Here is a 13,970-nt window from a genome sequence, read left to right on the forward strand (position 1 = left end):
CTGATTAGTTTCAAATTCACTGCACAGCAGGAACTGCAAAATGACACTGACCCTGATAATAACTCTTTCTTCAACATTAAAATCTGTTTTTATTACTCCCTGGACGACCAGTTTAATAGCACCATCACACAAGATAAATTTTCAATACTTCACAGTTTTACACTTTAATAACAACAGAAGCCTGTAGGCCAACTTTCACAACATCAAACATTACCCCAGTCACTTTGCACATATTTTAATACAATAGCTATATCATTTGAAATGTGTCACAACTGAAATTTTTATATGAAAAAAGAAAAAGGTTATTGTAATTTGTAGAACAACAGGCTCTAGTATAGTTGCATTTAATAGTTGGAAGAAAGACCTGGAATAAAATTTTACCAAAAACACCCACAAAAATAATGTTTATCTTTGGCAATGTCGATACTGATTTGTTGAATCCAAATTAGCACAAATCAACAGATGATTTTATCAACATATACAATATATACAGACTCAACTTATGTCCTAACCTCATTAGACCCGGCTGAATTCCTTCTCATTGTGTAACATATATTTACTAATAAAGAACATTCTAGAGAATAATATACTGAGTGCATTATTTAAAAAATGATATCAGTTACAACGTACCAGTATTTAAACGAACTGTTTTTAATGTAGCAATTTTCTACTCTGCTTGAGCACTCAAAGCACTTAGTACAACACATGCAGGCATCCATATAATCTAACATTCACTCACACTCCAGTGAATGCATTGCAGTTCAATATCTTGCAGAATGATACTTTGGCATGATTTATTGGCAATGATTTATTGAATCCAAACAAGCACAATTTGACAGCCAAGCATCGAACCACCAGCTTTCCAATTGGCAGACAACTTGTCAGGGATATCCTTGTAAAGTAATTTCCCCTTGTGTTCTACATAGTTGTTAAATTCGCAATTTACAGTTTACAGGTGAAGATTTTTCCGCAATTTTTGTGAATCGCCTGTTTTTAACTTAAATAACTTATAGAATGCTAATAAAATAGTAAATCAATCAATCAACATTTCATAATTTATGTATATCATGTCAGAGCTTCATTGACTAGAAAAAAAAACTATAATTTTTTATATTTTTTATATTATTATTTCTTCTTTTAATTCATGCTACCTAGAAGAGTGGCATGGTGGTGAACACTGTTGCCTCACAGAAAGGTTCTGGGTTCAAATCAACCATCTAACTGGGGCCTTCCTGTGTGGTGCTTACTTTTTCTACCTGTGTCTGCATAGGTTCTCTCTGGGTATTCTAGCTTCCTCTCACAGTCCAAAGTCAAGCAGTTATTGGTGTTAAATGGTGAATCGAAATTGTGTTTATGAGTATGAATGATTGTCTATCTCTATGTGTTAGTCCTGTGACAGGCTAGTGACTTGTACCCAGCATCTCACCCTATTTCAGCTGGGATATAGGGTAAACCTGAATTGGATAAGAGGAATAGATGGAATAGATAGGGTATTAGGTGACCATGTCTTTAAAGATTCAGGGTAGCTACGATGTATTTCCAGTGTATCCAAATGCTTTTGATGCCTCTTTTTACCCTATTAACCCCTGTCTCTCTTCAAGTCTTTCCTCTGCCCAATGCTCCTGTACTTGTGTGACTGGAGCATTGGGCAGGTCAGTCTGTAGGGCAGCTCTGAGGTTAGCCCAGAATAACCTTTGTTTTGCCCTGTCTTGAGGCCACTCCAGATATGTGTGGCGGTTCATCATGGACTTCAGCTGGTAGTACTTGGATGGGATTAGGTATTGAGGCAGAGGCTCAAGCAGTACCAGCACAATGCTGTCTGAGCCCAGAGTGAGACGTTGGTGGGTGGCGAAGTAGAGCTCGTAATGACACCACTCGCTCTTGACAAAGTGAGCAGAGAGGACAAACACAGAGCGCCTGCATTTCTCCACACAGCTGATGATGTTCTCAATGATCGTCTTTCCCGGCACAAAATGTTTCTCGTGATGACAGATTCTAAGCCCTCCTGCGGGGCCTTCGAGGTTGGGAAGAAGGGAATTGCGCACCCAGTCAACATCGTGCTGGCTATAAGACACAAACGCGTGGAACTCCAGACCCACCAGATCCTCGGGCCGAGCTTGTTGCAGTCTTGCACGATGTTTGGCTCTTGTCCACTGCCAGATCATGCCCGTGTACCAGGGAACATCCAAACAGTGACACAGAATCACAATGGAAATAATCAGTGTCCCTGCTGGAACCAAAATTGCAACCACTAGAAGGCCAATGCTGCAGGAGACCTCTGGGATCGAGATGTCTCTTAAAGTTGAGTTTCTAACATCCTCGGGGTATGTGCAGTAATAGCCCTGTGGCCAATTCAGCAGCTTAATTCCTGATTGGCTGTTGCTCTTTTCAGAATTGATAGCGAGCTTTATGAAACCTCTGAGAGTGCAGGTACAGGTGAAGGGGTTAAAACTGACATCTAGGATATGCAGTTCGGGACAGCTTTCTAATATGTTCACAGATGGGGCATGGAGAGAATTTGACCTGAGCAGAAGCTTGTGGAGTGTGGGGAAAGTGCCACAACCTGGCAGGTCCCGCAGCCGGTTAGCATTTAGATTCAGAGTTGAAAGGTTTTTCAGTTTAAAGATGGATTGCGGAACCACCGAAATCTGGTTGTTCTGGAGGTCCAGTATCTGTGTCCCATTTGGTAGACATTGAAAAACTGACTCAGTCAAACTATTAGAAGACAGATTTATATTGGTGATGCTTGCTGGCCAGATGCACTGTGATGACTGGTCATACCCTATGGAGTTGACGCTGAGGTCCAGATGTTGCAGGGACGACATATATTGAAAACGTTGGCTCAGTATCTCAAGTTTTTTAAGACTGTTGCCTATCAGAGTCAAGTTCTTCAGGTTACGCAGGTTCTGACATTCTACAAATTTATCATCCACCACACTTGAGAAGATGGAATCAGACATAGCACAATTAGAAAAATCCAGCTGGCGTATTGGACTCTGTGACTTGGGACAGGTCATGTGTATTATTGGCGTGTCAGTAATCGCAACACTGTCCACTGGCATGCTGATGAAAAAGTTGTATAAAGCCTCCTGTGAGAAGAAGAAACTTGTTACCACTGCCTGGCTGGCTGTGAAAGAAATCACCTGTGATGTTTTGATCACTTCTGTTTCAACTCGAGGAGGCTGCATTATGTGCACATCAGAGGCATCAAGATGTTTCAAAGTTGTATTTAGAGCCACATTTACATATTCAGTTAAGTCGTGCCATTTAATTGTTATGTTGGTGAGATAAAAACTCGTTGTGTGGATTTTCACCGTCTCTCTTAGCTGCTTACTTAGGTCTTTGTAGCCATTTATCATATTCATCATCTCCACTTCAGCAAACAGAGACAGAGCATCAGCAGTCAGATTACGGTCAATTTTTTGATTATGTCCAAAGGCTATCTGCAGCCTTTGAGCATGAACATCCTCCAGGCTGCCTGCTTCATAATAAAGTCCATCCTCTAGTAATAACGTCAATGTACGTAGTTTCATTTTAGCAATGTTCTTGAAGTCACCCACGCTGATGTTTTTTGCTCCAACTGTTAATCTTTCCAGTTTTACAAGAGAGCTGAACTCACTCCCCAATGTCATGGTAAGAAATCTGTTAAAGGCCAAGTTTAGCACCAGGAGGTTCACTGTGTGTAGCAGGTATTGTTGACTTGAGAGGTTCTTGAGATTGTTGTGCGACAGGTCCAGATGTTCCAGGAGAGGCGTGTTAAGAAAAGTCTGTGGATCGATCTCCTCCAAATTATTCCATGACACATTCAGGAACCTGAGGTGAGTGGTTTTTTGAAAGTCTCCATTGTGAAGCTGACGTATGTAGTTGCGAGAGAGGTCTAAAAACTCAGTCGTCTGTGGCAGGTCAGTTGGGACAGAGGAGAGGTTTTGGGATGATCGGTCTACAAAGTTGTCAGGTGATGAAGTGCTCTTCTGAAGTCCCACCAATACGGCTGCTGTCCAGAGTACGGCTGCTGTGACCCTCATTGTTGCCTAAATAAAAGATATAGGTATTAGCTTTCATAATATTATTTATTTTTACCATCAGTTGTCAGAGTGTTGGATACATCAAAAAGAAATGTTCAAAAGTCCTACAATAAATTCTTTGTGGTGGTTATAATGCTTAGTAATTGCTGTAGAGAGGTGTGGATTTGATGTAATCATTTTAAAGGATTCAGTGTGCAATGCCTTAATTAAACAGTTTAAGTTTTTAATTAGGGTAGACAAATTGATAAATGTACAAATTAGGTTTTTATCAACTGAATAATGCAAAAATTGGAAACTGAAACTTCAGTAGAGTGTTAGAAATAATTGTTACGTCTCAAATTAAAACATTTTAATTTGAAGTCAGACTTGCACTGTTAGAAAAATCTGTAATTTCAGAATTTTCATATAAATTTTACAGCATTTTCCTGTCATTTTAAACACATGAAATATCAGTAAAATTACAAGAAATATTCTCTGCATTAACATATCTGATTTAATAAAAAATAAATAGAGAAGTGTACTTATGAATAAACATGTTTTTTTACATGCATTTACAGAAAATGTATTCATTTTTACACATAAAAAGAGTGTAAAAATACAGTTGCAAGCTTAACATGATTTATAGAAGAGAATAGAATAGAACAGAATGCCTTTATTGTCTCTATACATTTGTACAATGAGATACAGAGCATCTCCTACTCACTTGGTGGGGGGTGGGGTAGGGTGGTGGCACAGTTCTGCAGCACTATATACAAATATACAAGCCAGTTTTAAAAAGTAATATGTAATAAATAGTGTTATTGCACATAGAATTTGGTATTGCACAGTGGGGAAACTGTTTTTGAAGAAAAAGAAACTGTGGGGAGTCGGTGCTCAGTGTGTGAGAGGAGGAGAGATAAGCTATGATACTGATCACTTATAAGCTATGTTTATTTAAAAAATATTACAGCTAAATTCTAATTTAATTCTAGAACTACATCCAAATTTTGATTCATTTAGTATAAAATTACACAAAACTGACTGATGAATGATGCAGGGTTACTTTACAGATAAATATGACAAGTACTGTAGTTAATGTCGTCTTGATAATAGACTTCAGGTTCTTCCCTCAGTGTTTTTCACTCTCCATGAGGTCCTTTGGTGTTAATTGTTATCATTATTATTACGTATTGTTATAATCTCTGTGTATTCCTGTTTCAAATGATTCTCTCTTCCAGTTTTTTGTTTTTGTTTTTTGGGGGGTAGTCATTTCTCTCCTGTGTCTTGCATTTAGTTTTGCTTCCTTTGTATCATTTCCTTTGTTCATGTTCAGGTCATTCTTTAACCTCCACTCATGTGCTCCCTGTTCTCCAGATGTTTTTATTTTTTCCCCGTGGATATTCTGCATACATTCTAATTAAATTGTAGGTTTCACTTTCATTTGAAGTACTGCATTTCTATGCCTCTCACTCGATCCTTCATGACAGATCACACATGCATATGCAAATGCTGCTCACGCTGTTACACAATATAATTAATTTAGACTTTCCACTTAACCTAAACTCTTTACATACACACTACTCTAGTGCAAGAATAACTCTACAAAAACTTTGCAAACTCTCAATGATTTGCTTGGTGATATATCAAAAAAATATATATTAATGTCAGTATCAATGTAATTGTAACCTGGACGTGTGTCCCTCTATCTATAAAGAGATGATCTATACTGCTCACCCAAGTGCAATCTCTACAATATCCGAATCTAGGTTTGGGAAGGAGATTGGCAGTAGCAACTCTGTAAGAGCAATAAGACTTCCAACCCACATAACACGCACAACCACAGGTTTATGAAACAAAGTTTGCTTTATATATATTTCCTTTGGATCAGTTCCCTTTACTCATCCTCAATGTAGGGATAACTTCAAATGCAGTAACTATCTCAAATGCATCACAAAAATAATTGAAACAATCAAAATAGATGTAAGACAAGAAACAATATTTCAACACCCCAAAGAAAAGGAAAAAGAAAAGAAAATAGCATGTGAGTGTCCAGTTCTTTATGGTGTCAGTTTATTCAGTTACCCACTGTCCTGGGTTAAGAACTGAAAACGACCTGATTCTCAGGCGGGGAAAAAGTAGCAAAAGAAAATGATAAGGTATCTCTCAGGTGGGCTTCCTTTTGTTTTTTTCCCTACCGCCCTCCTAGTACGGCAGGCATCAACGTGTCGGTGTCCTGACACACAGAAGGCCTCCACAACAGCAACAGTGTCTTAGACTCATGATACCAGCTCCTCACTCGGCACACATGGAACTGTACCTCAAAAAAAAAACAAAAAAAAAAAAAAACAGTCTGCACACAAATACGCAGAATGTTAGATGTCCACAATCCTTAAATGTCCTTGTTCCTAATGTCCTTGGTTCTTTTTAAATATTAAAATAAATTTGCATCTTGTGACACCTTAAAAGTAAATACACCGGTATTACTGTGCATCACCCGCAGTTACAGCTACAGCACAGCTATTGCACGTGAACTGCGCATAACCACTTAGCTGGCCGCGGCTGAACTAGCAGGCCCAAGAAAAGAAAAACACTAGACACTCATAATAAACAAAACTGTCACAACGTCACAATACTATAAAAACACATCTTAAACATCATTAAACACATTTACTACTATTCTGACTGGTTAGTTATTTTTTTCAGTGCATTGAACTGCAATCCGGTTCTTCAGTCTGACGTCACTAGCCGTGTCTGGGTCTAAACTCCGCTGTAGGTCCATATATCAAATGATCACTATGGCATTACTGAGAGTTGAAAAACTGTCTAAAGTCTTTCATCTTTAATAAAATGATCAGCGTTCTGCTCTACCAGGTGTAACAATTGAGTTTAACATCCAGGCATCCATGAAAACGGAATTTATGACATTTAACTGAGTTAGAAGTTAGCAGGGAGTTAGCTCGCTAGCTTCTATCTAAATACAATATAGCATGTCCTGACTGCGGGGTTTTGGAAACAAATTAAAACGTACAGCTCTGTTATCACTTCCAGCATAAATGAAGACAGAAAACTAAACAGCAGTGACGTTTGTAGGGTTACTGAAGTTGGGCTAGCTGGTATATAATGATGTGCTACGTGACCGCTAGCGACACAGCTATGTTAGCATAATATAAACAAGCTAACCTTTTTTCCACTCGATAAAAGTTAACGTGAGTGTTCTCGGTGGTCAGGAACAAATGTAATCGCATGGCAGGATGCTGTAAAATGACCAAACTTCAGCCAGGAGAACAACTGAGATAATCCATCCACAATACGAGGTTAGTCCACATCTCCTCAGACCTGACATGGGCTGCCCACATTCAGGTCCAGACCAAAAAGGCTAGGCAGCGCCTGTATCACCTACGACAACTGAGGAAGTTCAGGGTCTCTCCAAAGATCCTCAGGATTTTCTATACAGGCGCTGTGGAGAGCATCCTCACACAGAACATGACATCGTGGTTTGGGAACAGCTGTGTGAAGGACCAAAAAGCTCTCCAGAGAGTGATCCGTACAGCAGAACGCTGCTGCAGGATTGCTCTCCCCCCGCTTCAGGACACCTACACCAGGAGATGCCGGACTAGAGCAGCGCAGATACTGAAGGACCCGTCCCATCCTGGCAACAAACTGTTCCAACTTCTGCAATCTGGTAGAAGGTTCCGCATCTTCCGGGCAAGGACAGAGAGACTCAAGAGGAGCTTCTATCCCCAAGCCATCCGTGCCCTAAACACACACACCCGCCCTCTCACATCATCTATAATTGACTGAGTCAGGACTCTTCCAGACACTAAACCAAGGCACAATGTACATTTCAATTCCTTTAATTTTAAATATGTTTATATTGTCTATCCTGTAAAATAGTCAGATGTCTATTCATATTAATGTACAGAATTCACCTGCTTGCTGCTACTACTGCACATTCACCCAATGTATATACTATATACTATATATATATATATAATGTTCTTCCTCTACACCCCCCCCCCCCAATTTTTTTTGCACATGTCGAGGAGCGTGTCAGGCTACATTTCACTGTGTGTTATACTTGTATAACTATGCATGTGACAAATAAAGAACCTTGAACCTTGAACCTAGTCATTCATATACTGCTGCATGGGATGGGCTGTAGTTAGGGCTGCTCAATTAATCGAATTTTAATCACGATTACGATCTGGGCTTTCAACGATCATTAAAAATGACTGAGCCGATTATTGGCCCCTCCCTCATTTATCCGCGACACCTTAAAGGCCGGTCCGTGAAAATATTGTCGGGCATAAACCGTCCGTGGCGCAAAAAAGGTTGGAGACTGCTGATTAAGAGGACCCGAGGGAAGCTCGGAAAGCTAAGCAGAAGTTATTTGGAGAGGAGAGTGACTGCCGTTGGTTGAAAAGAGAGGTAAAAAAAACTTCAGTGGTGTTGCACACTATTTTATATTATTTTTTAAAGTCATTGTTAACCCTTTAGATCCGGTCAGAGCAGCACGCTCCGTTTTGCATAACTATTTTTAAATCCCTGTAGAACCTGGACCGTGTAAGCTAGCGCAATAATTTGTTTTGCATATGAAACCGGAGGAGTTGTACTTACATCTGATGCCATCAGTTTGTCCTCGGTCACGGTTTCCTTCCACATAAAGCTTTGCAAAAACTGCATAAAAAGCGCTTGCAGGAACAAAAACATAATATTCCAGAAACAGGCTTTGCCGATCCGATCAGCTGTTCGTAACACTTCCCACAGTTAAACAGACGTCAGCGCGAACTGTCACATGTCCGCCATTTCCTGCCCGAAACCGGAAGTGACGTCATTTTCGCGGAAATTGTAGTTTTTTTACTTGTAGGCCTTAAAAGCCTATACTGGTCATGTTTGACTTTTCTGAATAGTTTCTGGGATGCTTAGAACTTGAATTGCACTGCTGGAAATAGTTTATTTTGATGCTGTTTTCTTTGCAAATTTGCATCATAGGATTGTTTTTTCGTTTTTCCTGCAGTATATAAAAATTGATGTATCTCCAAAATAAAACTATGAAGACACTCAAAATAAATTTCCTGTTGTAAACTATTTTTTGCAACTTTTTTGTATTTAAAGTTTTGAAGGATAAGCCTCTTAAATTTCTCCAAGTAGAAATATATGCAAAAAAAACAAAAAATTTTTTTTGTAGTTTATTGCACTTTTTTACAATTAATGTAGTTACTATGGACTTAATGCATACATATTATTAAAATATGGGCTATAATAGTTGTATAGCAACTTGAAATGCTCCCACAAATGGCACTACAACATGTAAAAATATAATATAAGCTCTGGCGGACTTGGTTCTATGGTAGGTCTTAAAGAGTTAAATAAATATTGTCAAATAATCGAGATCTCAATTTCAGTGAAAATAATCGTGATTATCATTTTTGCCATAATCGAGCAGCCCTAGCTGTAGTTACATCGTAAGGTTTTAAAAACTGAGCTTAAATAAATGATTAGCGGTAATAAAAGCAGAGGGAGGTCAACAGTGATCACTGACTGTTTTAGGAGCTTTTTGAGATTAAATAGAAGAAAATACATAACATTAAACATGTTAACAACACAAAAGCCATATTAAACGCAGACTACTTTAGGCCCGGAAGTAGGATTCCTCACGTCATCACTTAACAATCGGATAGCGGTGCTAAGTGAGCTAGGCTAACTCACCAGAATAGTTCAAAAAGTTCAAAACACTCCGACTCCTTTGAGGTAGGTACCCGTCTGTGGTTCACCGCTAACGACAGCGCTCTCACAAATGTTAATAGAATCTCTTTTCTCTCTTTCAACTGGGAAAAACCGTGCTCGCGGCAGCATGGAGTTTTTCCTTGCCGTCCTTTTCCCCCTACACCACACCTTCACGCGCACCGAGCTGCAGATGATGCCTTCAGGGCAAGCCCGGAAATTAAACTATCAAACAAGAACTACGATGCATTCAAAGAACCCTGTACTTCTGATTGCTGTAAATCTTACCAGGGTTACATAATTAAAGTCAATGTTTACTTACTAACTACAAATTATTTTTTTGTTTGTTTTTTGTATTTAATTCAAATGATGCTTCTTGAAGATAAATCCTAGCACAAGATGATATAGAGAAGAACACTTTCAGCAGCCATCTTCCCTGAAATGAGAACATTTTCTCATCTTTAAGGAGAACTGGATGCTAGTCTGGTTCTGATATTCTTTGGAGAATGTCAGATGATTTTCACAGTGCGGTACTGTGAGCACGAGTCCCACTAAAAGGCTGCCAGCATTTATTCTGTACCTTTTTGCACAAAGAGATAGGTCCTAAGGCTCAGTCCTGTCCTGTCCTGCTTCCCTCATGCAATAGCCTCTCCCCTGGTATCCCCTCTACCACATGCAAAGCTTTTAAGAAAAAAAAAACTAAAAGCACAGAGCTGCAAAAAAAAAGAACTAGGTTGCAGGGCTGGCATTACCAAACTGTTAAATGGTGCGTTATACCCATTTCCCGGTGTGTACATTCACATGCATCTGAGGGAATTTTACCACACGTGCCTAGCCCCCACAACAAGCGACTGTGCCGCCACTAAAGCAAAATCAAAAAGAACCTAGAAGTTGTGGCATACAAAACAGCAAACAACTCAGGAAATAAAATATAAGGAGACAAGAACAAATGCACACACTCTAAAATACAACTCCTTTTAAAAGCACAATTACAATTTAACAAACAGTTAAGATGAAAACACCATAAAACAATGAACCAGTCAATGCCAGTCCATAAATAACAGCAAAGCAACAACAAGGCTACAACAAGACAGCAGCAGTGTGTAGGCCTGTAACAAGAGAGGGAAAACAATCATCCAGTGTCCACCCTACGATAGATAACCCATGAGGATCCTACTTACCCTTTAATAGTTATACATATTATTATTATAGTATTATTATTATATTCCTCCCTGCAGCTGTCAGACTGTACAATCAGAACTGTACTGTACAATCAGAACTGCTCCCAAAAAACATAGATGTTTACATCTGCGCTGTAACTGCAATAAGTTAATTAACCGATTCGCACTACAACCTGGTTTGCCTCTTACCTGTAGTTATTTTTATTTAATTTAATAACTGTACAGTACTCTGTTTATAGTAACCATTGTCCTTAATGTAAGAAAAATTGTGTATGTTTCTGTTCCGTGTCCTGTGTACTGTTTGTTTGTATATGTGTCTTTTTGGCTGCTGTTACAACCAAATTTCCCCTTGTGGGACAATTAAAGGATTATTCTATTCTATTCTATTCTATTCTATTCTATTCTATTCTATTCTATTCTATTCTATATTAACCAGTTGCCAGGGGAAATGAATGCGGTCTGCAATACTTAACAGGCTGTGATCTTTGCCACCTTGAACAGAAATTAGTGCAAACTGCCAGAGCTCAGGAGTAGACTACAGTTGTTCCTTATAACCAACATCTGATTAACAGCTAAGGGAGAGGTTAATGTTCATGCTGCATTCACAGAAAGCATGTTTGAACCAACATCCACCACATCTAACCCACTACATTTACTTTTACAAATTGTTAGGAGTTTTCTGTATTAGTGCATTACAGCAGTATTATGAAATTATTACACAAAGTAAATTTAGTGTTTTATTTAGCTAAACTCTTTCAATATTCACATCCATCAGTATGCACTTGATAAGATCTGTAATGTAATTACAATAACATTTTCTGTATATTTCTAATATTGTTTAATTTCCATTTACACCTAAAAGAACTGTATTTTAATGTAATACAACGTAAAAAAAAATATGGACTTTTTTGTGTATTTTAATTATAGACAATTTCTGTGTTTTTACATGATGACAAATGTAAACACGGTAAATTTCAGTTATTGTGCGCTATTTTTCTGCTGCTAGAATATTACTGGGTTTTATGGGTTTAAAAAAAAATAGTTTATGTAACACTTTTTGATTTTAGTCAGTATACTAAAAATATGCCAGACGTGTATTAAAAGCATCAAGGCTAAAAAGAAATTTGGCTGAGCAGAAAGATGAAAGAAATTTAAGGAACAGGCCAGAGTGATGTGAAAACATCATTTTGAAAGGAACTTACCTGGAACAACACTGGTTACTTTCTTTAAGATCAGACTTACTTTTAATTTTTTTGAACTGGTTAAATTCTAATTGGTTTGGTTTACCGTTTTTTCTGGAAGTGAGTTTTTCCTTTGTGAATGTGGCTTGCTGTGTGCTTATCATGGAATTGTTGCTCTGTTTTCTTTAATTCCCGTGGTTTTCTTGGTGTCAGTTTTGTTGGAATCTTTATATATATATATATATATAATATATATATATAATATATATATATATATATATATATATATATATATATATATATATATATATATATATATATATATATATATATATTGTTGGGGACAACAAAGAAAGCAAATAGACATTTAGAAAAGCTGCTTTTTCTAAATATCAAAAAACAGTGTGAGCAAAAAGGGAATGTTAATACTGTCATAAATATAAAATACTGCCATTTCATATCATGGTATGAGTTTATGATTATTTATGCATTCATAAATCCCACCAAAACTTTAAAAGCAGACATTTGACATCGTCATATTTTAGATTACTTTCAATTAAGTGTTTTTCTTGACTCATGTAATCTAGATATTAAAATAAAATAAAAAAATCCAAAACCACAATAAAAAAACCACTCTGGGAAAACACCATTTAGTTCATAGACGGATAAAAAAAAGAGCACTAACCTTTATTGTGGTCTGATGGTCACGTTTTTAAGTCTCACGTACAAAATCATCAGAGTCACAGTGGTTCCAAATCTCTGGATATGGGGAAAAAAGGAAATCAGTAAGACAAAACTGACTGATCGAGAAAGGTATACCACCAAATAAAATTTGGATTAAATGTGACCAAAAGTCATGCGTTAGCACTGCTCCAGCAGTAGTTGCTAATAGTTTTTAAGTTACAGTAAAAACAACATGAAGCTGAGCGGAAACAGGCATAGAAATGAAAGCAATTCCCAGACTACTTATGCTTTTCTCACTTCAACATCCTCTTTTCACTTCCCTTTTTATGTAACAGTGTATTTTATAGAAGTAAACTGTGATAAAAATGTATAAATAAGCGGAGCTAGTGAAAGTAATGAAATCAGTTCCTTGGATTTAGTTTACGTTATTGTTTTAAGCAAACTAATACTTCAGATTTTGTTTTGTTTTTTGTTTTGGCACCCTAAAAGACGTTGGTCTGTAGTTTGAGAAACATGAACTGATTTTAAAATATTCTAAAAATCAATGAAATGGGCCTTTACTAAGCAATGCCATGAGTATACTGTATCTTTAGTTTGTTCTACTATGTTGTGAAAAGTATGAATGAGAAGGCTAAACTACAGTGTTTCTGAGGTAGCTCTCTTGTATCATAGCGACCACACCGAGGTCACCTGGGTAGTACATGAACATTTTCCAACTCAATTGACTTATCGCACTAATGCCTTGAGGCAGAGTGGCTTCAGGTCCACTGTGTTGTTTACTCTAGACACTGTGTTAATGAAGGATGATGAGAAAGGGTTTCTTTTAAAATGGCTTTTTATTGTGATAGGGAAGCTATGTGTATGTACAGACAGACAGACACACAGACACACACACACACACACACACACACATATGCATGAACCTTCTTCCCAGCAGTGTTTCTAGCCTGACAGTGCTAATCTTGCCTTGGGTCAGCGACTGCTACGCATACAGCAAGTGGAGCTTAATTGAATATTGTCTTATAAGCCAGTGTCACTAATCCCACCTGGCACAGTTTGATCAAATCCTAAAAGAACACTGATGTGATTAGAAGCTTCTGGCTGTAAGAAAACAGAAAACAGCCTGTTTTTTCAGCGTCACAGTGTAAGATTATCTCTTATTTAATAAATGTGTCAAAATGTGCCGTTGCTGATTT

At 37.8% G+C, this 13,970-nt stretch overlaps 1 protein-coding gene across 2 annotated transcripts; it reads right to left on the reverse strand.

Moving 5' to 3' along the window:
* Positions 1–148: 148 nt before the first annotated feature.
* LOC113036606 (toll-like receptor 1) lies at positions 149–13,007 on the reverse strand. 2 transcript variants are annotated; one of them, XM_026193028.1, is made up of 2 exons: positions 12,776–13,007; positions 149–4,031 (listed from the first exon to the last, which is right to left on the reverse strand). In XM_026193028.1, the coding sequence occupies exon 2, from the start codon at positions 4,023–4,025 to the stop codon at positions 1,572–1,574; it is 2,454 nt and encodes an 817-aa protein (XP_026048813.1). In that variant the 5' UTR covers positions 4,026–4,031; positions 12,776–13,007; the 3' UTR covers positions 149–1,571. The 2 variants fall into 2 exon arrangements, with proteins under 2 accessions (XP_026048813.1, XP_026048804.1); XM_026193019.1 differs by lacking the exon at positions 12,776–13,007 and adding an exon at positions 9,714–9,905.
* Positions 13,008–13,970: the final 963 nt, after the last annotated feature.

This window comes from Astatotilapia calliptera, chromosome 2 (genome assembly GCF_900246225.1).
Source record: "Astatotilapia calliptera chromosome 2, fAstCal1.2, whole genome shotgun sequence".
NCBI classification, from domain to species: Eukaryota; Metazoa; Chordata; class Actinopteri; order Cichliformes; family Cichlidae; genus Astatotilapia; species Astatotilapia calliptera.